This window comes from Drosophila simulans, chromosome 3R, assembly GCF_016746395.2.
Source record: "Drosophila simulans strain w501 chromosome 3R, Prin_Dsim_3.1, whole genome shotgun sequence".
NCBI lineage: Eukaryota > Metazoa > Arthropoda > Insecta > Diptera > Drosophilidae > Drosophila > Drosophila simulans.
In genome coordinates this window covers 1407503-1434009 of record NC_052523.2, presented here as the reverse complement: position 1 = coordinate 1434009, position 26507 = coordinate 1407503, and the positions used below count along the sequence as shown (strand labels likewise).

Below are 26507 nucleotides of genomic sequence, written 5' to 3'. Positions count from 1 at the left end.
CGAATTTCTTTGGATTTTTTCCGAGTTTTTTACTATGGTAGGCCGGCGACTTTTCAATTGACCTTTTTTGTTGTTTCATTAAATTAATTCATTTGTACTGCTCACACACAACCCCATTCCGAATTAAAAACACATTATTATGTATATTGTTGATTGTAATGCACATAAGGTTTGTTGTTTCGGGTGTATTAATTTTTGATATTTATTAAATGTAATGACTTAAGCTTATGATTATACATTTTATAATTTATGTTAGAAAATACAATTTCAATTACACATGCCTTTTATAATATTTTTATTTGATTTTGGAATCAAGTTTTTTTTATACATTTCTTCCACAATAAAACTCAATTAAAAAATGAATACGACTGCTTTGGAAATCTAAAACACTTAAAGCCAGCTATAAACACAAATTGGTACACTTGCAGGAAAATATAAAATTTTCCCCAAAAAAACAAAGACGAGCACACCGACAAAGTCATTATATACACATTCACTATAAACCGGACATAATAGGACATAGAACACATCGAGAAAGTAATGTTGGAGATAAAGTAGACATACATAAAATGGAAATATTGGTTGTGTTGTATACGGTGTATAAAAATAGAATACTAAAAGGCGTGTCTATCTATGCGTCTGATTTTTTGAGTGCCTCCATTATGGAATTGCACAAATATGTGGGACCAACGCGTCTAGCCTGGAAACACGGAGTTCTGTTAGTTGCCCAACACAGCATGGCTGTGTACGTTCTTGAAGTCCTGGGTTTGGGTTGTGCTGCGCAGTACCTCCAGCCATCTATGAAAACAAAATTGAAAGTTATTAAAAGGTAAGCCAAGGGTTGCTCAGCTAGTGGGAGCACTTTTTAGAACACATATTAAAATGAAAGAAATCAACGTCCCTAGCATGTGCAAACATATAATATGCGTACTATATCTTAATGTTCATAAGGGTGGAGAGACACATATGTACATATCTGGCCGGACACAGGTCCAGATCGACTCGGCAAGTAATCCTAATCAAGAATGTACATATGTATGTTCTTTAAAGGGTCGAAAACGCCTTTCTTTCTTTTGTTTAGTATAATATATTAGTTTTTAGGCAGTTTAGCAGATTTTAATATATGCACTTTCCTAGAATCTCAGCCTTACCTGTTGTAGGTGTGGGCACTTTCCGCGCGGAAGAAGTACACGTGGTTCTTAAAGGACAGCTTGAAGACGAACTCCTTCTGAACGGCGTCTTGGTGACCAGGAGGACCCACCGTGTAACCCAATAGCGGCAGACTAGCCAGGGCGAACTCGTCCTGGTAGCTCTTGTAAAAGTACAGACAAAAGGACGTGAACACCACCCAGAGCTTCTGCCAGCCGGAGCTATTCTTGAACTTTCGCAGCAGATAACCGGACAACTGGTGCTCGGCGGCTATCAGGTGATCGCCCAGTCCTACGGTGGCGCCACGATGCCAACAGACGTGCAGAGCCGTGTTGCTTCGGGATGGCTGCGTCCTGTTTTGCTGCTGTTGCTGCAGCTGCAACTTCTGTTGCTGCGGAGTCAGCGGACCGCCGCCGTTCACACTGCTGTTCAGGCTGCTGTTGTTCCCGTTGCTCAGACCGAATAGGTCCAGACCCTCCTCCGAGGAGCCTGAAAATAAAGTGGAAATAAGATTACTGGGTGCTTTGTCGGCGAAGGTTTTTGGGATTTGGGTGCATCATCTTGCTTACGCGGCCATGCAGCGTGCTTTTCTTGCCAGCACAAAAAAAAAAAAACAAAATGGAGAAAAAAGGGAAAAGTTTAACAAAAGGTAATGTTAAAGTTAAACGTTTTTTACTTGTTGAGTCTAATAGTTTAGCCGCTCGATCAAAGCTTTTGGTTTATAAGTACTAATTGAATGTTAACTATTCGCGGTGGTTTGGTTCTTAAAGCTATGCAATACTTTTATGGTAAATATAAAATATATACTTTAGTGCAAAATAAACTTTCATTAGAAACAAAACAAAACGTATACTCACTGCAGTTCTTGAGCGTCGTTAGCTGCAGTTGCATGTTGGGCGGTCGGTTTTTGATATCCGCGGCCGCCTTGGAGAGCTCGGCCAGCCAAAGGGTCTTTTCAGCAGTGGTGCCCGCACTCACTGTGATGGCACACTGTCCGCCGAAGATGGAGAAGGTGTTGTGCTCGGCGTTCTCGGTTAGTAAAGAACGCACAGGAACGTGTCCTAAAATGCGGAAGCTCTGGTCCAGCGGGGACTTCGAACCGTAGAGCAGCAGGTCGGAGAACAAGAAGAACATCCTCTGCTGCAGACCGCGCTTTGAGTGCTTCAGAAGGCATCCCTGGCGGATGAGGCGGCGATGGGGCTGAACCAACTGCTCGAAGTTGATGTCGCGTTGCAGTTCACACAGCTCCACAAAGTTTGCCGAGTCGGGAAGCTGGGACCTAATCCCCTTGGTGCTGCGAACGAGCAAGTGGTGCACCGCCATAGCATCGGCATAGTCGATGTGCTCTTCCCCATAGTAGTCGCAGAGCCGCTCTAAGATCAGTTGGTAGTGCAGCAGGCGGTTGAGGGGCTTCAGTAGAAGCTCACCGATGGGTAGATAGCAAACCTTTTGCTGCTCAAACTCCTTGTACACCTGACGGAAGCGTTCATCGCCTTCGTACATGTCGTTCATACAGTGCAGGATGTCCAGGTGTGTCTGCACGTACTCATCGTAGATGGGCAGAGCCGCCATGTGCTTCATCATGACGTCTCCGATGCGGTGGTCTTCGTGGCCTCCACGTCCCTCCCACTGCACCATGCGGTGTTCGATGTCGCGCAGGAAGAGATTGTGGTGCTGAGCCAGGGAGTCGAGCAGCTCGAACAGAGGCTGCAGCTGCTCCACATCCCCGAGACTCAGAACCTGTCGGAAGGTTGTATTCAGCACATCGAGATCCTTCTTGTACGTACGTTCCGTCATCAACAGCTCCTTGGCCAAAAAGTAGCTGGGCTCGGTGGGCCATTTCCGCTTTTTCACTTCTGCCTCAATATCGTGTTGTGTGCTCAGGGTATGCCCATTTCCGTTTCCGTTCCCATTCTGGTGCGAGGCGGTGGCAACGCCGGTGGCTAGCTCCTGTCTTTTAGCGTGCTGGATTTCTGCCTGGATTACGTCATATGTTCCAGCCTCAGATCGGGATAGTGACGAAGACTTATCCGATCCTAAGGTGAGGTCGTACCGCGTTGGTGGAGTGGTGATTTCACCACGCCTGTCCAGCGACATGTTTCCATTTATTCCATAGTACCCATCTATCAATAAAACAAAAACAGGAAATAAAAATAAAGTCAATCATAAAAAAGTCAATGATTTTAGTCATCGGCTAAAAACAGAAAGAGCAAAATGGACGCATTTTTTGTAAATATCAAGTGCAAAAACTAAGTATTTAAAAAAATAACATTAAAGTAGACTAACAGTAATAACTTAAGCAAATGATTAACAAACTATTTCAGTTATTCAAAAACAAACTTATTAGAAAATCTCTAAATCAATATGTATTTATTTAGATAAACATAATCAAAGTCTTTGATCACTTTTATTGATTAATGAAGTTTTATTTATTACGTTTGTTTCTATATAATTTTAATTTAATGTTTGTTAAATCGATTGCTCGTGTACATTTCATTGGCTTTCGTTACTATACTTTCAACATTTTTTCTGTTCGTTTTTGTGATCTTGTTTTATGTGAGAAAAAGATTTTAATTTAACTTAAACCTCAATTTGATTTCATTTTGTGTTGAGTTTTCTTCTAATTCTTAAAAATGTAGCTAAGATTTTCTGTAGGTTTCTTTTCCTAGACAAATAAATTTAGCATCAAAGTTTTGATTCAAAAATAGAAAAAAAGATAGCTTCGGCATGCCGAAGCCTATATACCCTTGCAGTACATCTACATTAACAAAGAAATGTATGTAAGTATACAGAGTAATAACCACTTTACGATCAAAAACAACGAAGGTAAATTTTTGTTCGCATTTTTTCAATTGATGAAATTGTTTCGACTTATATACTACCTGCAAAGATGAATATTCCATGCAGATAGGTTTAAACTGGGAGGTTTAGTTTTCGTAGAAAGGGACGGACGGACATGGCTATATCTACTCGGCATTTGGTATTGATCAAGTATATATACTTGACTTATATACTTATACATACTATATATGTTTAGTTTACTGCGTTGCAAGCCCCTGGATGAAATTAACATACCCTCTGCAAAGGCATACAGATAATAATAAATAATAGGAAGTTGGATAAAATTAAATTTTTTCCTAACTAAAGATTACTTGATTGCATGTTAGTGGATATAAGAATTATTTAACTGACGTAGATGGTATCTTTTTCGCAATAACCAATTTTAGAGCACATTTAATTGTACGTTCATTCTAAACACAAATAGATGTTTTGATTTAAATACTTTTGATCTGGGTTAAATTAGTAAAATTATTGTACGACCCTTACATTGTCTAGTACCAATCATGGTGCAATAATTTTAACAACTATAAATATCTTTTTCCGCCTTTTGTAAACATAAAGAGAAAACATATATAGTCTCCTATACCTATAGGTATATGAGTTTTCAAATGGTTATAAAACTTAACAGGGTGTCAACGCATTCTGCGTTCTGCTCCCAGTAAAATTACATCTGTATAATACTTTCGGTATTTGGATTTCCACTTTCGGATTTCCGGTTTGGCACATTTATGTACTAGGCAGAACTAATTGCTAAAACAACGTTATTTCACTTATGACAGTTTTAGGTAATTGTCTAACCGGTAACTTGCGTCTAAAACCGTTTGCGGTCAAATTAAAATCGTATATAGCACAATAACTATATAAAATATATATGTGACTAAAAAACCTCATATAAGCGCGAAGTAAATGCTCTTATTATACCGAGTGTTCTGGCAGAAAAAATGTTGGATCTGGAATGAAAGGACCTCTATTAAGAAACATTCATATCCTTTACCAATATCTTCCAAGGATAAGTCATTCCAAGCAGTTTGATTTGTCACTTCTCGTGTGAGATTACTAAAATTAGATTATAGCTGTACGTAACTAGTTTAGAGGTTTGATTCCGGATATTCCGATTTAGGTATGCCTGGTTTTGACACTTGGATTGGAACTCAGTTGGGTAGGACAACCTGCGCTACGATTATTGACGTAATACCGAACGCAGCTGCACAGAGTTTGTGGCAACTTGAATTAATCGTATAATTTAATATGCATTAATAACTTTAATCTTATGTATGTGTCTTGGTTTGTGTTGGATTAGCTAAATAACAATTCAAACATTTGTATTCTTGTATTCCATTATTCGATGATTAAACAGTGCATTAAAATTTCTTCAACTGGTTTAACGTTTTCGCTCAATATACCACACATCTATTTTAATGTTAAATTGATCTATAACATTATTATATTTAGATACCGCCCAAAGGCAACTCAATCTACACCGACCTACGGGCTTTTGCCATCATCTCGATTATTTCAAGTATTTTATTTGATTGGTAATGTTTGATTAAAATGGTTTTTACTTGAATTTGATTTGTATTTCTAACGCTTCAAGGAGAGTTATAATTGTTTTAAGTCGTTAAGCAGCTTGGGTTTCTTGGGTTTTTATATTTTGTTTTGTTTGTTGTTAGTCGTAAATCAGTCTCAGTTACAAATAAGTTGGTTATAAGTACTTGGATCGTGTGTAAAAGTCAAAGAGTCGTTCTAAAATTTCCAAGGCAACGTAACAAATGAAAAGGCTGCATTCGTTAAGCACACGCAATGGGGATTCTTGGATATTTTGCTTCTCGTTCTCCGCTTCCTTCGGAGAACTTTATTCACTGGTCACTTAGCTCATCGGAATCATGAAATTTGGGTGGGGGATCCACACGTATGTCCAGTCCGCAGGCGTATCGTTCGTATTCAATGGGTTCGGATTCGTAGTCAGACAAAAAATCGGGATACGGCACATGTCGAGCCTGGGCTCCAGTTCCTTGCTGCTGATCCTGTCCCACTATTTTGGTCGTACCCCTCCTTATAGTACCCGATCCTGATGCTCCCGCGTCACCCCCGAATCCACTACAGCTATCCTCGCTAGAGTTAGCCAACTCATCGGACAATCCGCCACCTCTGGTCTCGTACTCGCTCTCCTCTGGGTTGCAGTAACTGCGTCCATGATAGGGTCGAACCTGAGGTGCCGCTGTCGAATGTCCGGATGTTCCCGCCGCAGTGGAATCCTCCCGCTTGAATTGCCGTTTCTTGGTCCGAGCTGGTTTCACCGGCTGTCCCGTGGCCGGTGGCATTGGATGATTAGCGGGGGCTGGAAGCTGCACCGGATTAGGACGCTCCATTACAAGGGTCTGTTGATACATGGGCTTGGTGATGTGACCTAGGCGGTCGTAACGGGGAAAGCCCATCTCGTCAACATTGTCGCTCATATCCAGACTTTCAAATTTGCCACTATATTGAGGATAGTCCTCATAGTCGTCAGTTTGCTCCTGATCCCTCTCCAGTTCCTCGTCGAACTCAAGGTATTGGTCATCCCGCTGGCAAGACGAATACTCAGAGCTACCTGAATCAACTTCCGGTACGTAACCCTCGGAGCACTCTGAACTCTCCGCTTGCTCTAACAGAGCTGCAGCTGTTAAATTGGCCCTCATTCTTTTGGCGGGTAACTGACGTTTCTTTCGGTAGCCTCTGCTTCTCATCTTTGCCTCCTGACCTCGCACGTCTAGCGAGCTGTCCGTATCGTTGCCACTGGGGGGACTTTTCAAGGAAGCCGCTACGGCACCAGCGCTCAGCTGGGTGGCCGTTTTCCTAGGGGGCTTCTGTAGCAACTGATTCGGCGGTGATTCCGAGCTTAAGCTGCTGGAATAGTACGGAGAACAGCGGACCAACTTGTCCGCGCGCTGAGGCATTTGTGGAGAATTCGGTTCTGTACTCTCGCTGTTCAGAGTGTTGGTGGTGGTGGTTGTATTGGTCGCTGAAGACGTGGAGTGCGGATCCCTCTCTTCGTCGATTCTCATGGGCAGCTCCTGGGACGACTGCTGCGATTTGCTGAGCATGTGCTCATGGAAGGAGCTTGACTGACGCAACTGCTTGCTAGTGGTCTTGAACTCGCGGATCTGGGTCTTGGACAGGGTCCTGTCATCATAGCTGTGATGCTTCGCCAGCGGCTTGGGTGGGGGAGCCACTGCGTCGCCAGGTAAATCGCTGGGCGTCACAATGGGCGGCACAGTGGGTACTGGCGGTGGTGGAGGCTTCGCCGCCACAGCAGAAGCAGCAATCAATGCTTTTTTTTCCTCTGCCTCAGCAGCTTCGGCTGCTTGCTCCGCCAGTCCAGGTTGCTTCATCTTGTTGAGCAAAGCCTGCATGATTGGGCGAGTGACTGCAGGTTTTGGTTTCGTTGGTGGTTGAGGCGCCCTTGGCTTTTGGCGGACCTGCTGGGGTTGTTGGGTTTGAATCTGACTGGTGGTTGATGATGCGAGGTGGGATGCTGGAGGTCCGCCATGGAGCGGCACAAATTCCTGGCTTTGATAGCGCTCGGTTAACTTCTCGCTGTGGGCATACAAACGCTCGACAAACGGCGACTCTGACTCAGAGCATATTTCCTGGCTCTGATACAATTTAGACATCATCTCCAGCGACCGACGTTTCCGAGCAGCCGCACTTGTCTCCGGACCAGTTTGAGTGTCAGCGTGCTCCTGTGTAGCTCTCGCCTGATTGCCATTGCTACCACTCCTTCGATGAACTTGTGGGAGCGCGCAACGCTTTTCCTCACTGGGAGAGCTTAAACTAGTTTTGTTTCCCGACAGTGCCTGTTTAAGAGGAAGATACTCTCCAGGTGCCACGCCAACAAGTGTGCGGCTACTGGATGTTGACCACTCACTGATGGTGTGAGCCATTTCGGTGAGAGTCAATGTAGTGTCATCACTCCGAGTGGCTGAGGTGGGCTCACTTAGCTTATCGGTCTCGGAATTGGAGAGCATATCATAACGCAGGCCATCGGAAGAACCATTATCCCCGCTAAACTTGTGCGAGAAGCTACTTCCACCACTCTGCTCATTTAGGCTTTCAGCTGATTTATTAATCGAACTTATGCTTGATTTGGTCTGATTAGATTTCTCGCTCTTAGCACACGAGTGTGTGGACACGGCGGAAAGGCTGTCCGATCCGGATAGATTGGCATACTGGCGAACTGTGTTGGTTCCCGTGGACCATTCCGAGATGCTTAGTCCAATTGAGGTGTCTTCCGAGTGAGAGCTATGGGTGCACTTCTTCTGCTGCAATCCACCCATTCGGACCGTTCCATCAAGATCTGTACCAAGGGAACTCGTTTCCTCCTCGGAGTGGCTGGAATGACTGCATTTCTTGCAGCTTGCTCCTCCTCCACCGCTGCTCAAACGAGCCTCGTAGTTCTTCCGCACTGTGGTCTGATCCTCCAGATAGGTGGTACTGCCAGAGAGAATGTCGTCAATGGAAGTGTCCGAGTTGTTGGACCCTTTGGAAAGCTTTCTTAATTGGGCATCTGGAGAAAGCTGAACCTTAATAGTTCCTGGCATGAAGACGTCATCATTGGAAAAGAGCTCATCCTCTGAGAGAGGGCTTCGAGGAGCTGGTGATCTTGTCGGCTGAGCGACAATCACCTCGGGGCTGGAGTTTTTCCGCTGAGCTCTAGCTGTAGCTTGGGTAGAGGAGGTAGTACAGCTCACATTTAACGAGGACGATAGGCAAGAGGCTGCGCTTAGCGTAGAGCTAAGACAGCTTACCGTATCTGGTTGTAATTGCTCATTGCCAAAGTCATTATCATCAAAGGCTGCCGACATAAGATAGGCGGTGTCTTCGTATGGTAGTACTTTTGCTACATCGGGAGGACCTACTGCCATTTCCTCGTCCAAAATCACCTTATCAGCACTTTGGGCTTCGCTTGCATAGTATGTTTCGATGTTTTCCACAATTATGGGAGCCCCGATGGCACTAGATGGCGGCGACGGCCAGTCAAGAGAATCCTGAGACTGCTGGAACGACAAGCTTGCCTTCCAGCAGAAAGACTTGGGCACTGGTTTGTCCAAGTCCGGCATGGCGTACAGCGAGTCAGCTGGCTTTACCGGCACATGATCGAAGGGAATCTCCGGCAGAGGCCAGTCCTCCGAGTCCTGACTGCCCGCATTGGAAAGGCACATAAGTGTGTGCCGCTCTACATCATCGCCCTGTAGTTCATCTACATGGGTCACAGAAAAACGTCCCGTGACCAGGGTTGGCGACTTGGGTTCATTAAGACTACCAAAACTGGAGAGACGATCCCCAGTAGCAGAATCGCATGGAATTTCCGGCATCTCCGCCGATGTCCGTCGGTCAGCATCCGAAATATAAGCAAGATTTGTATTGCTTCTCGAGTCCGAGCTTAGACTGGGCTGATGATCCGTCGACCCTACTGATTCATCCCGCATGCTAACGGAATGCGTCGAGGCTTTGCTAACATCATCCTCCATACTTGACTTTTCCGAAGCAGTGCTACGTTCCGAGATTCTGGAGAGAGTTCTCCCCAAGGTGAACCCAGTACTGTATCCAATGATATCAGTGGGGTTGACACCGATTCCACCTAAACTACTGGTCATGGCTGGATAGCCGAACGTAGCCGGAAAGTCGTTTAGCTCGTCTTGATAGCTAGCATCACTCGCGTCCTTCTGATCATCTGGCGATGCCTCCTTTACGTCGCTGTCAGAGGAGTCGCGCAATGGATTTTGTGCATCATACCGTTCATAGCCACCGTCCGTTTCCACATGATGCCAAGGATCGTCTGTACTAGAGCTGTTTGAGCTCTCGATAGGAAATGGGCGCCAGGTGCTTTGCTGCTCTTTCTGGGCCAGTTCCCCACGCCTTTGCGCGGCCCCCAGAGATCCAGAACTGCTTTCCGTTTCAAAGGAGCCACGCGACTCTACGCTTAGAGAACCTTTGGAGTCAAAGCTTGACTTCGACTCCTGGGAACTGCGATCACTACCCGATTTTCCGGCATCCGCACGAGTGACTGATAATTTCTTTCCCGCGTTAGCCCTCGCCGGCTTCTCAATCCGCGGCGGTTTTCGGGATCCACCAGAACTGGATTCACTGTCCTCAGTGCGCGCACCTCCTCGATCCAATATTTTGGCTATGCGCTCCTCAATGGGTTCCAGATACGACTCTGTGCTAGTACCCAAGTCGATCGGGCTCTGCTTTTCTAAGGTTGGCGTGCTCGGTTTCTTGCTTACCAAGGCTTTGGGCTCGTTGGTTGGCGTCTGTTCGTTGGATTGTGTAGGTGTGATATCTTCCTTACCAACTTCCAGCTGGAGCATACGCTGCTTAAGTTCCTGGCACTTGCGCGCTTCTTCCTTTCCAAAATCCTGTGATATTCCAAGAGGGCGGGCAATGGAGCAGCTAACACTGGACTCCTCTTCAACTGAACTCTTCTCCTTGCCCACTGACAGACTCCAGTCTTGTTGTCTCTGTGGACTTGTGTCCTTTTCTCCGCTTGTCCAGGAGTCTGAGCTCTTAGAACGGTCGCTTTGCTTATCCAGGGTGTTTTTTTTCTTGCCGGTCTCCGAAGAACCAGTGTACTTCTCAAAGGTCTCCAGTACAGACTTCTCAATTTGGGGACTTGCGTTGGGTGGCGTTAAAAGAATATTTAAATCGGATGTAGGAGTAGCGCAGTTGGAGTATTCAAGCGGATTGGCATCTTCTAAAGTTGCTTGCGTTTCAAGAACATTACGATCTGGTTCCAAGGTACGTGGTTCATTATCAGAAGTATCCGATCCTATGAACTCGTCACATTCAACTGTCATCCAGGAGCCCGTTTCATCGCTCCGACTGCGATCCAGACTAAGCCTATTTGTATCCTGCCTACCAACTTTTAAATGTCGTCTTTCGGAAGAATTTTCGTCCTCTTCGATGGATGGTTCTTCGCATTCTATGGTGGGCACTCGGTGTGGGTAACCCTCTGTTCCGCCTCCTGTCCCTGGAACTGGTGACTTGCTTGCGGGTGAGTGGCTCTCATCAACGGAGACAAATGAGTCAAGGCTTTCAGCTGTAGATGGCTTACGACTGAAGGCTCCCTCACTGTCGCGCGCATCTTCCGATGGTAGAGAACGTTTGAGGATCTCCAGGGACCTACGCTCTGATATCACCGCTTGCATGTCGATATCTTCCTGATGGGGCTGAAACAATAATATTTTTTTATAATACCCATTCTTAATGATATTTATTGATTAAACGTTGCCCTAACCATAACCATTAGTCAAAGCAACGCTAATCAAAAACCATATAATATGATATTGTTGCTTACCTCTTGAACTTGATATTGGTGGGCAAACATTCGACGATCCCCAATGGCACTCCTAACCACTGGCGCCGGCTTCTCCTCATTCTTTTTCGCTGCCTCGGTCGCCTGTCTTTTGTCATCGAGACTACGAGCCTTGACATCGGGACCGAGGTAATGATGTTCAGCAGGTCTCTCCAAGCTACTCGACTTTCCATCTATCTTTTTGTGTACAACACTGCCCTCGATCTTCTGCTTCAGCTCCTGGGCTTTGGCAATTTTCTTTGGCGATTTGATGAGCATGTCTTCCGGAGCGTCTGACTTCTCGGAGTCTTCAAAGGACTTATTGCGATCCTCAAAGCTGCGATTTGCTTTGTCCAACTTGTCGGGGCTGCGCCCTTCGTCAAAGCTGCGGCTAAATTTCACAAGCGAATTATCAAGTTTTCTGGGACTCTTGGCAATCAGAACGTGATCCTCCGCTTTAGATTTAAACTCTGTTTCAATGATTATCTTGTCCCCATCTGTCTTTACGAGAATTTTATCTCCGGGAGCGGGGAAAGCCGGCAACGTGTCCTTCACTGGACTCAGCATAGTGATGGTTTGTTTCATGGCTGATTCATATAGCTTCTGCTGGCGCTCCTTGCGCTTGGCGATATCTGCTTCAGTTTCTTCTTGGGACTTGCTCTTGTCCTTGCTCAGGCGACGCATCTCGATGGATCGAGGGCGCTCTTTCGGACTGGATTTCTTACTACCCCGTCCGTCTCGTGCTTTTATATCATCGGCACTGGTCCGCCGAGATTCCGGTCGGCTTCTCGACACTGGCTTACCCTTATATGGCTCCGATGTTTTCAGCTTACCTTTACCAGTACTTTCAATACTGCTGGCTCTGGAGACCCCAGGTGAGGTCTTTCGGGAGCTATTAGCTGAGCTGTAGGGTGACCAGTCAGTGAATCGGTATTTTGGTATATTTAGAATGAGATGATCGCCGCTCCTAAGCTTCATCTTTGACTTCTTCTTATCCTTGATTTTGACTCCCTGTAAGGCAATCTTTTCTATGTAGCGCAGTTGGTTAAGCAGTTCGGCCTCCTCGTTGTCGATTGATACTGCACTTAGCAAGGAGTCTCTACTATTTGTTTGATAACTGCTTTGGGTAGGTATGGAACCTGCGCAAGAGTGAACGCTGTCAGCGGTATCTTCGTCCTGCGCGGTAGCTTGATTCTCTCGCTCCAACGACTTCTCCTCGAGAATCTCCGCCTCCTCCTCGAAGCCCACGGTGTCGTCTTTTGAAGAAAACGCGTTCATGGGAGGGAGACGATGAAGCGAAATAACTGGAGTGTCTAGACTCTTGGTTCGTCTCTCGGTTGTGGGAGATTGCTGCTGTGTGGCCTTCTGCCGCTGCAGAGAGACTGATCCCTCAGAGAGATTCAGACGTGCATGAGCGAACAAAATGGGAGCATGACCTTTGGAACGCATTACAATCGAAGAGTCGATTATCTCTTCGATTAACTTCACTTTGGACTTGGAACCGCTGGCTGTCTGCTTTTTTAGAGTATAATCAATGTCGGAGCCAGTAATTCGCTCTTCGTGGCAAGTTTCATATATATCGTCGTTACTACGGAAAAACTCCGCATGCTCCAATATAGGTGAAGGAATGTTTTCGTTCCTCTGATAGTCATTCGTGCACTCGTCAATACGTCCTCGCATAGGCATATGGGGTTCGTCTTCTGACGAAGGTATTGAAATAGAGCGCTCTGAGATTCGTCGTAATTCAGTAGCATTGGCATACTGAGGGTCCAGTTTTTGGGTTTGGTACCGACTCTCCAGATCAGCAAGGCGCCTACACTGAGGAGGAGATCCCTCAATCTCTGTGGAGCTCATTGTTTGTCCACGACCCCACGCCGCCGATATAAGCCTGCTTTGCTCGATGCGTAGAATGGACTCGATCTCCTTGCGGGACTGCGGCGGCGAGAACTCCAAGCGGTCGGGAATGGCCTCCGCTGAACCAAATACATCATCTGAGTCCAAGCTTTCGTCATCGGAGGAGAACGAGGTGATACGAGTCTTGCCTTTCTTTGATTTCCCAGCCGACTTGGTCTTCGGAATAACCCTTGGCTTATTTGCTTTTCGAGCGTTGGCCTGGAGTTCCTTGCGAAGACTTTGAATGAGCTCCATCTGTTTTTGCTCCAGCTTCTGCTGCTGCATGCTCTTGGTTCGCGAACTGGTTGCCGAATCGCTTTCAATCTGGCTGAGCTTTTTATTCAGTTTCTCCAGCGTTGAGGCATCCATCTGCTTTGTGATGTCCCGTTTCGGCGAGGACAAATGAATTGTTGGTATGGTCTTGTCGATCTCCAAAGTGATGGGGTCCACCTTCGAAAGGTCAATGTTTTGGGTGAAAAGAAATTCTTTGGTGTCTGGCGGCAAGAGGCTGTCAAGAATATCGGGCAGAAAATCTGTAGAGCCAGGTCCCGGACCACCGGAACTAGCCTTTGGCGATTTAGGGGATTTCGGAGATTTAGGTGACTTGGGGGATTTTGGCGATTTTGGAGACTTGGGCTTAGTGTGTTTCTTTTCGCTTGGCGAAGGAGCTGTTCCGTTCATGATGTGGCGCTTGTGGAGCACATAGGGAATATCCTCCTTTAGCACTTTTGTGAAACGCCTTTCGTAATCTCTGAAAAAGCTCTTCGGAAGCTCAAAGCCTGTCTTTGGCAGTTCCTGAGCGATTTGCGATGCACCACTTCCATCGTAGCACTTGGGAATTTCAAAATTGCCGTGTGCTTTGCAAAGAGGAGGAGCACTCGGTATCTGTTTGTAGATGTAATCCTCATCGCTGGAGTTCGAGTCCGCTGGAGTTAGGTCAATAGACTTCTGATGCATAAGCACATGCCGGCGAGAGTTACTTCCTAAACGAGCCCGGTTGGCCAGCGAGTTTGGATCGCTTTTGGTACGCTCCACCGGAGCATGAGAAGAGTAATTAAGTGGCACCATAATGGGGTTATATTCCTCAAAGTGCGTTTTGGCAATTAGCTCCTCCTTACGTGTAATCTTTTGGTGGGCCATTAGGCGCGCCTGCTGCTTCTCAAACTCCGACACAAGTTCGGGAGTGAGTGGATACTCCGGACTCTGCTTGCTCTTTTCGTCCTTGGGCTGCTGACCCTCCCACTGTTTGGTGTACTTTTGGATGCACTCAATGCGATCCTGGTCGAAGCTGAAGATATTCTCACTATCAGATCGCCGACGGAAAGCAGATATCTTACATGACTGTGAGTTTCCCCTTTTAATAGGAGCCATCTGATCTAGAGAGTCTCCTGTCTGTATATCTTTTTCTCGACATCGTTTTCCCGAGGCCGGAGTCGATACGGATTCCGGTGACTTGCTGCCAAAGGACTTTGCGTTGCGTTCGATCTCCACATTTTGCAGACTTATAGAGTGCACCTTAGAGGTCTTGTGTGTTTTATTGCTGGGAAATGTAGAGTAAGTGTCACGACTGTCATAGAACGAACTGTTTGCAGTGGAGCTGTGCGTGTCAGATAGCAAGCAATCGTGACTTTTAACTTTTGGCCTTGAGTATAACCCCTCGGGTGTTTGCTCTAAGCCGGTTTCGACGGCATCGTAGTAATCACTTTTTGATTCCTGGCTGGACTGAGCAAATTTCTCGTAGAGCTCTTTCTTGGTAAACTGCTTTACTTTCTTGCCGGTGGTGGTTGGCATCTCGTAGTTCCGACCAAAGCAGTCTCCCACCAAGGATTCCTTGGAGTCCTGACTAGAAGCTACCGACGTCTTGCTCTTTGTTGTCTCCCGCGACTTTTTGCTGTCCGTATGGTAGAGACTATCTCTCGATTTTTTGCTGGAATCTGAACTGCGTGAGATCTTCGTTTCGAACATTTCACTCTGGCTCTCCAGGCTTGATGTGCGCACCAGAGCCTCCTGAATCTTCTTGTAAAAGTTCCCATCTGACTTGACAGAAAGTTTCTCGCGGGGCAGATAGCGTGGATCCTCAGCATCCCAAATTTCATTCATAATATCCGCTGCTGACTTTGATTTGACGTCCATTTCCGAGCGGTACTTGTGCTGCTGATGGCCCTCGGATACCGACTCATCGTCGCTCGGAATGTAGTTGCCCGAATCAAGCGAACAGGAGCGCATGTGGTCCTCGGAGCGGCCACGTCCTCCAAAGAAGTCAATATCGTACTTCTCCAGAAGTTCGTAACTGTCCTGCGAGATGTCGTCTTGCGAACCTGAATAGTCCATATGGTGACCATGCTGGCGCTTGTGCTCCTGGGTATTGTAAGTACTGCCCGGATAGCTGGAGGAGTACACCTTGCTCTGCGGCAATGGTGAGAAGTCTTGGTGCGCATCGATCGAGTGGTTCTTGGTCACGTACAATGAGTGACGGGAATCGTCGTATCTCGTCACTGGCGAGTCAATACGATTGGAGGAAAGAAACTCTTTGTCAAATGCAGTCATTGGCTTAGAAAGCTCTCGATCGTAGTAGGTGCTACTGTAGCGCTCGAAGAGATCTTTGCAAGAGCTACTCTTCAGCCACGAATCGCGCTCCACCTGGTCGTAAATATTCTCGCCCTCATCTTCCTCTTCTTCCTCTTCATCTTCCATGTAGTGGGCAGAAGCATCTTCGGGCTTGACAAATTGAGTCGTTGAATAGAGATTGCCAGGGGGTAACTGGAAGTCAAGTTTCTCTGACGAAGAAGACAGACGACCGGGGGGAAGAATCCCTACTGAATGATGGGTGATGTAGTGGCTGTCGTACGAATCTACTGAATCAACTCCAGACAGCTCCGAGTTCCGGGGAAGTGAGTGAGTGTGCCGGGAACTTTGCGAGTCCAGAGAAGGCGTCAGGTAATTTTCAGATTGGGCAAGCTTGGTTCGCTCGCTCTGACCATACCGCTTAGTGCCGAATCCAGTCCCAAAGTAGGAGGAGGATGAGGACTCTGAGGGGTGATTCAGATCGTTATGATACTGGTAACTTCCGCTGTTGTAACTTCTTTCTTGAAGGGCAGCCGCATAGGCAGAGGTGCTTGGTTGTTGCAGGAGAACGGGAACTTGACTTAGTCCCATTTGCTTGGCCCTCGTGTACTGGAGTATAGACTGATCGATGAACTCATCGCTGAAATGCTTCTCTCGAATCTTTGACTTGGCTTTGCGATTTACAGTGGCATATATGTCGTTGCGTTCGTTAAGATTGAGGTGCTCGCTATTCGAGATCTTGTGCTCCTGGTGTGCAGAGCTGTGAAAGTCCGGATACTTGTAGTGGCCCATGTCGTTGATATCGGTGTAGATTATGTTGTCCGTTTCAGTTTCGGTCGAGTTGGCATTGGCGTTGTTGAGCATGCACTGCTTAGACATCGAATAATTGGTACTGCTATAATGGACTGGCGTGGCAGTTAGCGACTGGGACTCCTGTGACCGAAGCTGCGGACGATGGGCACTGGCCAAGCCCGAGCCCAAAGCCGAGGCCGATGCTGCCGCCGCTGAGGCTGCCCCCATAGTCTCCCGATTGATGGTAGATGCGGTCAAGTCCGAATCCGCTTCCTCCTCGACTAATTCCTCCTCCTCCTCCCCCACAGGCTCCCCCTCCTCCTCCTCCGTGTCCGCAGTTCCCGGATCCTCCGCCTCCTCCTCCAACTCCATAGAGCTGTTGAGATCCACCGAACGAACCACTGTGCTCGTGCTGTGCATAGTGTTGTGGTTGGTGCTGCTGCTGTGCGTGTTGATGCTGATGAGCTGCGGCGACGCAGGGACAAACGCTTGGGATCCCACTGAGACTCGACGAGGGGTGCTGCTGCTGTACAAGTGGGACAAGTGGCTCAGACCTTTACGCGCCGGATGAAACAACAATTCCGATAATTAGGAAATCAACGCGAATCAGGCACATGGGTTATGGAAACAAAACTATACCGAAATAAAATCGAGCTCAACTGATCAAACTGCAAAACAAATTCTAAACACTGAAAAAGAAATCATTAGGTTACAAAACCCCACTTAAAGTGGGTAAAAACAATAGGCTATTACTAAATGGTAAGATTAACTTAAATAGTTAGAAGGGTGTAATCATATGCACCGCACATTTGATTCTAAATTAAGTAATCATTTAAAATATAATTCGCTTAAATTAATACAATGTATAAATATAAAATTATATATTATATAAAATTTAAATTAAGGAAGACTACTTTCAATTACACATTTATATAAACGATAACTTGAGCTTAAATAATATGTTAAAAACTAACGCAATTTTCATAGGCTCCAAAAACTGGACGCGCACTCCGCACTCACCTGTATTGTGATCGCCTGGATGCACACGAGCCGGATCGGGACCGCGCTGTTGGTGGTGGCTGCTGTGACTGGGCGAAGTCCACGACTGCGGTCCCTGGGGCGAAAGTGAGCGGTTCGAATTCAGTTGGTCCATAGCCACTGCCGAGTGGTGTTGCCGTTCCGCCCCCGCCGCCGAGCATTCCGCTTCCTCCTGGGAGGTTGGCGAGTCCGCTGCATAGTTCTTCGTCTGATAGATCTCCACCTGGGCTGCTGTGACCTGTAGCGGCAGTTTGGGCGGTTACTGGCTGAGATACAGAATGTGCCGGGGAACGCAAAAGGACTTACTTGAGAACGCATGTGGTCGATAGGATTGTCGCGTCGGCGATCCAAGGTATCCGCTGCCTTCTTCGTCAGAGAAGGGGTCATCGAGTCGCTGCATTGATTGCGATAGTCCCATGCCGCTGCAGCGTGCAATAGAGAGGCAATGATGAATTAAAACCAAAAACGTTACAAATCATAGAGCATTCACTGTCAAAACACAATAACTCGACTCGACTCGACTATACATTATGCATTATACATTATTCATTCATCATCAGCTAGCAACTTAAGCCCGAACTCAAAAGTGAAATCAAGGCGAACAAAATGATATCGAATCGAATAGATATATTCATCAGAACGAGTAACGAAATAAATACAAACCAGTGTCAATTGGGAGAAGGGGATTGGCTGAAATGCTGGAATTCACATACGTATGCGATTGACTTCGGCTACTAGCATTCAGTGGCCCTTGCCGGAATGACTGAGACCTGCAGCAAAAGAAAAGACAAGAGGATACCACGTTTTATATTTTCACATGCTCAGGTATTGTTTGTTCGGTTTCGTATTTAGTTATTCTTTTTTTAAGGTTTGGCGATTTCTCCAAGGATTTAGTTTAGCGTTTTTAGCATTTCTCAAGGGAATATTTTAGTTGGAAAATTTTGTTTTGTTGTTTAGCACAAGTTGATTAGAAGTTTTTAGTTTCGTTTTAGAATTAGGGTTTGCTTAACTAAACCAAGTCATTTCAGTTAAAATTATAAAGAACGAAAATGGTAACTGAGGGATTAAGACAGCTAGTTAGTATGCAACTATAGAGTAGAGAATACATATTCAATATTCTGGGGTACTACTGGGGCTTGGATCTATCGATTCTACGAACAAAAGGTATCTCAGGTAACTAAAATGAACAGCGAACATAGTTTTAAAAACTTATTTTCTGAATATGTACAAATTAGGGCATTACGTGTCAAACGCGAAAGTGTTTATTTCATTCATTGGTCTGGGCTTTGGGGATATTTGTAGTAGAAGCAACCGACTAACATACTACACACTTAGGGGGAGCAGTGGGAAAGGGGTATTAACGTGTTAGCTGGCTTACCATCAACGTTATGCTTGTGATACAGTAGAAACAACACACAAAAACGTACGACAATAGGAGCTTTTCGGGAGTTCGCACTAATGATTACTTAAAATTATAATTTTTAGTAGGAAGCCATACTGGTTATGAGGTTTCCCCACAATCGGTGATTTGCGGTGGATTACTTGTTAATGAGGCTTAGAACGGGGAGGAAGCTGGGATTGGATGGATGAAAAAGAAATCAGAATGCTTGGAGTATCATATAATGAGTTGCCAATTCGGTTGCAAGTTTGGTTCACTAAATCAAACTGTATCTAAATCTACGTTTGTTGTAAAACTAAACTGAATTACGGTCAACACACACACTGACATATGGTTAAGCACCCCCACATTGGAGTGTGAAGTAAATTAAGAATGAACATTTAAATGTTTATACGGAAAATAAATGTCAAATCAATAGCGATAGTAATTGAAATGCTTGTCGTTCTCTGTTGTACATTTGACTAGATTTGGGGTTTTGTTTTGGGGTTTCTTTAATTTTCAATTGAACTATTTTAAGTTTAGGTGCTATTTTTATTTGTTGCATTTACTGTTTTTGTACCAATTGGTTTTTAAATCCTCTTCTCTTTTCTAAGGCGCAATTGTGACCTTGTTAGTTATTTTTTCATGTTGTGTTCTTTGGAATTTTCGTATAAGTTGGATGGGAAGGAAGAAATTTGCTTGAAAATAATAAACAAAAACCACATATAGCGAGTGTAATAAAAGTGTAAGAAAAAACGAACAAACGAGTCGAGTTAAATGAGAACGAAGTCAAGATGATTAGGCTATGTAGGCTGATGAATATATTATTTGTATTTGTTTTTGTAATATAATGGTATATGAATAAAGAGATTATTTATATTTAATGCTCGTACAAAACTGGTTAAGAATTTTTAGGCGAAATTGGTTTTGCTTTGGAAAATATAAGCTGCATGGCCAAAGCTTGATATATGTATTTATTCCTCAACAATAAATGTAAAGAAAATAAATATCTTCAGGAACTCAAGCAATTTGTCAGCATTATTTTAAGTTGGTTACACCACTAACAGAAATTATGATGTTCAAATCTGGGATTAAAAAGTAATGCTCAGCATGAATTTGTTGTATACCTTTGGAAATTTTGGCGCTTCACATAATTTTCGCGAACAAACTCGATGATCTGCTTCTGGGTTTTTCCGCTATAGCTGTAATGTGAATAAGATACATTTACATTTACATTTGATACCCATATTTCAATGATATGAAGGCCATACCGGAATGAACTACCACGCGAGAGAACGCGAGTTTTGCGCCTGGGCGTATTTTGTACGGCAGTGCATCGGAAGAATCCGTGATTCTCGACGCATTTTTTCCAGAAGTTTTTGCACTCGTTGCGACCCTCGAAGAAGAACTCCACGGTGTCCTTGTAATATCCCTAAAGCAGAATAACAATTGTTATTTTGAACGAGAAACGCAGTAAGGCAACTGCTTACATATCCCTCGGGATGCAGTTTGACCAGGAATCGCTTGCGCTTGAAGGAAATCTTGCGTATCTTAGCCCACGAGAAGGTGTTGATCCGTGTGATGTTCTGGAAGACTGTGATGCCCATGTGGGCCACAGCTAGATTCAGCGGCACCCCTTCCACATCCTTCGCCGGATGCATTTTCATGCCATACAGCTCACACCTCCGAGCCGTCTCCAAGAGGTTGAGGTCCGCCTCCGCCGGGGATTGACCACTGCTTACGAAACCGGACAATTAGAGAACTTTAAACTGTTTGACATGATAATAATTAACATACACATGCTTTTTGTGGTTCTCCATAATCTTTCGCTGCATGGTGGCGTCCTGGTGGGGCACAAAGCGGTACGAGGACAGATAAGTATGGTCGGGATAGTCCTCGGGGACGAAGTCGCCGCATGACGCCTGTACAATGTAGCTGGCCATCAAGGCCGCCGTGTTATCGTTGCACTGCAGGCTGCCTGTGGCCAGGTCCCGTTTGATTTGCAAGCAGAACAAATACCTGAAGAATTCAAAAACACCATTAGATATTTCCTTTCGAAAATGAAATAGTCTCTTGATTTGCCTTGAGACCACCACCATTTTGGATTGGTTCTCACCTGGTGTACTCCTCTTCCAATTGCGCTGGATCGGGTGTATAGAACTTGATGCAGAAGCGCAGCACTGGATCGATAAGTGAGAGGCCCACCTGGCGGTTCATTGGCTTCTCCAGATCCAGCCAGTATTTGGTATGTGTGGACACTTCCTGGTACTCCAAGCCAAAGTAGTCGGCCTCCAGTAAGTTCAGCTGACGGCATACTTGTTCAAATAGCACGCGGCCCAGTGCTTTAGCCTATAAAAATGAGGTAGAGAAGTGGCATTGCGTTAAATCAAGCTAAGATTTCACCAAAGAACCCCAGGCAATTTGGGCAACTGTAGGATACCTTCGGTCGTGGACAAGATGTCCGAATTCGTTCAGCTCGCGAATATCTAATTTAGCATGCAGTTTGCGGCTCATCGCAGATGAGGCCACACGCCAAATACTTTGTGGGCGTTGCGCCTGATTGCATTTGAATAAATTTCAATTGGGTCGACGGCAGCAATTAAGTTGAATAAAGCATCAGTGACGACGGCGATGTGAGCAGACATCGTTGTGGTTACTTGGAGCGAAAATAGGCCTAGCACTTAATACGCATACGAGTATACGAGTGCTTCCAACTAAAATCGTATTTGGCAATCAAGAAGCAATCAATTTATTATATGAATGCGAAATCCACCTCTCTAATGAAATCATTAGCACTCAAAGGCACTCCCAATTCGGACTTAAATGTTTTAATGCCATAAGAGCATTTAACAATTAACAAATTAGGTTCACAAATATTAACGGGCTACATTCGAAACACCAATATTCTCGGCATAGCACCTCACAGGAACCCCATTTCAATTTGCAGCTGCGACATAAGGAATACATTAATTCGGGATCGAGAAACAATCCTTGGCAGATGTTGCGGCATTCGGCAAAGTAGGGGATTCGCCTAGCCCCTAGAAACCCAATCAGGCAGAGTGCTGTGTCCATTCGATTTCGTTGCCAGCCCCATAAAAGCGGGCAACAATCTGTCAGAGTGTGAAATGCTTAGAAAGGAGTGCCCATATGGTATTAAGCCTGCCTCTGCCCATTTTGTGTGTTATTTAAATATTTGATGCCCCAAAATGTACATATGAAAGTCCTGGTATAGGGCGCATACAATTCGTTGGCTGACATCCAAATTGGTTTTGCGGCTTTTTAGCGCATAGGTCAAAGGAAGTTGGTAGTGGCTGGTCAGATTCCTAATTCTCGATTCTGAACACTAATCATTTGCATAAAAGTATTTTGTTTAAACGGCAGGTCTAGCGGGATTATTATCATTCACAAATGATTAAAAGTGCTGGCCGCTGTGGTGAAATTAGAGATGTCGTAAGTGGTTTCAGAAACTCGCCTAACTGTCAACTGAAATTTTATTGGCACAGTTTAAGAACCACTCCATCCCACATCCCCGTTCGGGGATGTTTAAATTAATTTGGCACCCAAGAGTGGGGTGAATGTGTGCCAAAGTTCCTACAAAAGTCGCCCCATACTCCTGATCCCTCGCCACCGCACTCATTGTTTTCTGGTTTCCAGCCAGAAGCCACAATGGGGCTAGAGCCACGCCCAAGCTCTGACATTTTCCGGGCCCAGGCATACGGGCTCAAACGCATATATCTGCTGCTGGCCATTCATTGGGAGCGGCTTGGTGCCCCAGAGCCATTTATCTTTTTAGGCCGTTTTCAGGATCTTCTCCAACTACGCAACAAACCAATTAACTTTGGCGACTTCTGCAGGCACTGCGAACGGAAATGGCAAAACGACAGGAAGCTTTTCATTGCAACCAACCTTTCCACCGACTTCCACCCATGCAGATGCGATAAGTTGGCCCTCTATTCTCGATTGTTCAATTTGTAGCCATTGAAAGACAGAAGCGGGACAAGGAGCATCTATCACTGCAGTCAGGTGCAGCATATACACTGAAAAAAACCGCCCATTGCACCCAATTTTATTCTGTGGCCAGACTAGAGGAGCTCGTTTTCGTTTTGTTAAGATACTAATTTGTACTACTGTATTTTTGTGTTTTATTATATGTTTATATCTTACATATGTATTTTATCAGTGCATGCGAGTCTATTCTATGGCAATCGAAGAAGAGAGGCGGGGTAGAGCGTCACCTCTCATCTCGTTCCACTTGTATTGTCCTTGCCTATCGAATGTCCTCCGCTAACCTCATTGAGCTGGGCTCGTCAACTATTTAATGGATTCGCCCAGAAAAGTTTCCAATTCCGGTAAGGAGAATTTAATATCTTTTTTTTTTAAATATCTTTAGTTTTAAAGACACATATTCGAGAAGAAGCTTCATAGGAGGCAAATACACCTAAATAAGAATATAACATATTCGTGAGCTACACTCGCGAAAAATGGTTAATGGATTTGAGGGTCTTATTTCCTTTTTGGAAAATATATTTTCCACTTGCTTAACCTTCGGAAGCAATAGTTTGCGTCATAGCTTTACTCATTTTCAAATGAGCTTATATTATTCTGCGCTATCAGAAAAAATACTCATTGAGATAAGCTTTTTAAAATTGCTTGTGGTCTAAAAATTGGCAGCAGGAAACGCTTTCGGTAGGAAAAAAACTAAAAGTCGGAAAAGTAAAACTATAAGTAAAATAAACAGATCATAAGCTGCTATCACTTTCACACAATGTTTCGCAGTTTTACGGAAATCTCGTTCCTTTGGAGGTAATTGTGACATTTTGACTTCAAAATGCATTCGGTAGGTCAAGAGGTAGCCACAAGTTTGACCACATCCTCATCGCCTTTGGGCTATTTTCCTACCTCATTCGTATTCAAAACCATACTACCATTTACAAGCCACAAAATCCATTAGAAGCCTTCATTAATAATGCAACCGACCGACCATGCAACAATATGCATTTCTAGTTAGGGGACGACACACAAGCAAAAACTGGCAAAAAGCAGTCCTTCAGTTGGTAAAACACATCTAGAAGGTTGGGTTTCACAAAAAATGCAACCATGTCAATACAACTAGTATGTTAAGTGTACTGGGTGCTTTACAAGGAATTGTGAGCACTGCATAAATTGCAACATGATTGAATTTTTATTGCGTCAAGAAAAAGGATTTCAGCTGATGTGGATATTTAATTTACCACGGAACAAAGTCACAAGGATTTGTGAACTGAATTTGGTAGTATTTTAGTTCGCCTTCTCATAATTCAGCTAAATATAAAATAAAACATATATGAAAAATATAAAGTGAGGAATGTTATACGTTTACTCGTAAAATAAGAGGGATTACTAGATTAGTTTTTCATGTTTTGATCTTTCTTTTTTAATACTTTGCTTGCTAATTTTCATCGATATTAAAGCAGATATCTGGTAGTCGAGGGACTCGCCTATACCGAATTGACATAAATAGAAAAACGAAAGATCTTTAATCCTTGACCTTAAACAGCGAGAACAGCTGTCGACTGTCTGCAATGTCCTCTTTCGTATAAAATGTTCAGTTTGCCACAGGCAAATAGAAAAATGTTAGCAGAAGAATGCAGATAGCGGGTGCCTGAAAATCGCGTAGAAATAGTTTTGTGCGGGGCCCTTTAAGACGTTTACAGAGCTGGGGCATCGCCTCAAGTGCCACTGTTTCGAGAAAAGTTTAGGCCAGAAGCCCAACGAGGACGACGAGGTGGCCAAACCCCTGTCCAAAACCACAGCACCAACGAAAACCACCCAAGCAATGGCAACCATTTGGATGTTGCCCTGGAACATTTCCACTTCTCGCTGGCTCTCCGGCTCGCCTGTTGAAGCCTTTGGAATTCGGAATGTGTCTACAGTTTCAGAAGAAACTGGGGGCTACACTGGGACAGTAATTCATCAATTTTAAAACACTGAACTCAATAAATTCGTCCTATTTTATAGTTTTCACAGCAACTCTTCTACAATTAGTTTAGCTTAGCCATTTGCTAGAGAGAAGGCTAAAATAGGTTTTTATTTCGATAATTTTCCGAGTGTACACAGTTGGGCGTGGCCACTTGAACTGCGAAACAAAAAGTTCTAAGCCTTTCACTAGGCCGGGCTAATGGAGCCAGGAAGTGGTGCAAGAAACACCGGCAGAATGAGCAAACAGCGCCACTACGGCCGAACCCATTAACCAGCCTAAAGTGCCTGACAACAGGCCAAAGACGAATGCGAGTAAGAGCCTGGCCAAGGAGATGGGCGAAAATAGGCACGCCGAGTGTATTTCTGGGCAGATTCAGTTGCATAAATGCGATTTGTGGTCGGCACTCAGGCAAGTGCAGCACCAGCTGCCATTAGTTCCCAGACCAATCAATGCCCTAAAAATCGAAATTCAATTCAAGAGCCTCGACTTTAAGTACCCGGTATGCAATTCCATAGGACATTGCTTACATTGACAACCTTACGTCTTCGAAAATGTTCATTCCTAGTTTGTGGCAAGAAAAGTTGCATATAGATTTACTATATTTAATACACTGTATTGATAGAGCAACTATCCTGTTCGTACAGATTCAGAATTTTTAAAACAACAATCTGCAAAACATCTATGCCGAACTGCTGAAATGGCCACATTAGGTGGAGGAACCGAGGAACGGATGTTCTGCATCTGCAGTAGCCCCACCCAATTTTCCTGTTGATTTCAGCTTGTTTGCCACTGGAAAACAGCGAAAAGAATTCCCCATTTTCTGGCCCTGTGCCAAACGAACGAACTGGGTGCCACGCCCACCAAATCCTAAGGGCCTTTGTCGCAAAAATACCAGCCTCTCCTTACCTCCTACGTTTTCAAGTTCACATTTAATTAAAAGTAGCTTCTCATATATTTCACCCATTTCCACGTCCACCCGTTTGCTTCGAGGCAGTGCTCCACATTCAGGAAAAGTTGTGCACGAATGGAATGCATTTATAAAATTTTCATTTGACGGATTACTTCCGTTCCGACAGGTGCATCCTGAGAGATTTTTTTATAAAGTGAAGCCCTTTGCTCGATTTTAATAGAACGTTGTCTGTTGTTGGTTATCTACGAGTTATTTGGTCACTAAGTGAAGACAGTGAACCCAGAACTTACCTGTACTTGGAACATGGTGATCGAGTCGTCCAGCATCTGGATGCGAACAGTCAGCTTTTTGCCGCCGCGATGTCGCGGAGTGGAGGGCGTCCCATCCACCCCGGAAGGAGTGCTGAGAGAGTGCGTCATGCGGCCTCCGGGCAGACCGCCGCCCACCGGATGACCCCCGCCTCCAGCTCCGCCCGTGGCTAGATCGTAGTGTCGACCGCCTCCTCCGCCGCCACCGGCGGATCGAGAGGCTGTGCCCATGTCGGCCAGGGACATTTTGTAGACGAGAATCTTGCTTACCGCTGGCGTGGGACCTGCTGAGGATGTGGCATAGAACGAGCAGGATTAGTTGCCAGTTCCCGTCTTGTGGC

General features: G+C 45.0%; 1 protein-coding gene across 5 annotated transcripts; it reads right to left on the bottom strand.

Moving 5' to 3' along the window:
- Positions 1 to 478: 478 nt before the first annotated feature.
- LOC6726749 (FERM, ARHGEF and pleckstrin domain-containing protein 2) lies at positions 479 to 26452 on the bottom strand. Of its 5 annotated transcripts, XM_039295546.2 has the most exons (12): positions 26149 to 26452; positions 21106 to 21338; positions 20787 to 21008; positions 20480 to 20723; positions 20261 to 20421; positions 20117 to 20191; positions 18275 to 18381; positions 17918 to 18033; positions 17594 to 17849; positions 2007 to 3272; positions 1152 to 1638; positions 479 to 798 (listed from the first exon to the last, which is right to left on the bottom strand). In XM_039295546.2, the coding sequence occupies exons 1-12, from the start codon at positions 26410 to 26412 to the stop codon at positions 720 to 722; spliced, it is 3510 nt and encodes a 1169-aa protein (XP_039151480.1). In that variant the 5' UTR covers positions 26413 to 26452; the 3' UTR covers positions 479 to 719. The 5 variants fall into 5 exon arrangements, with proteins under 5 accessions (XP_039151480.1, XP_039151482.1, XP_039151478.1 ...); XM_039295544.2 differs by lacking the exons at positions 479 to 798; positions 1152 to 1638; positions 2007 to 3272 and adding exons at positions 3546 to 11198; positions 11327 to 17127; XM_039295548.2 differs by lacking the exons at positions 479 to 798; positions 1152 to 1638; positions 18275 to 18381 and having other exon boundaries at positions 3084 to 3272.
- Positions 26453 to 26507: the final 55 nt, after the last annotated feature.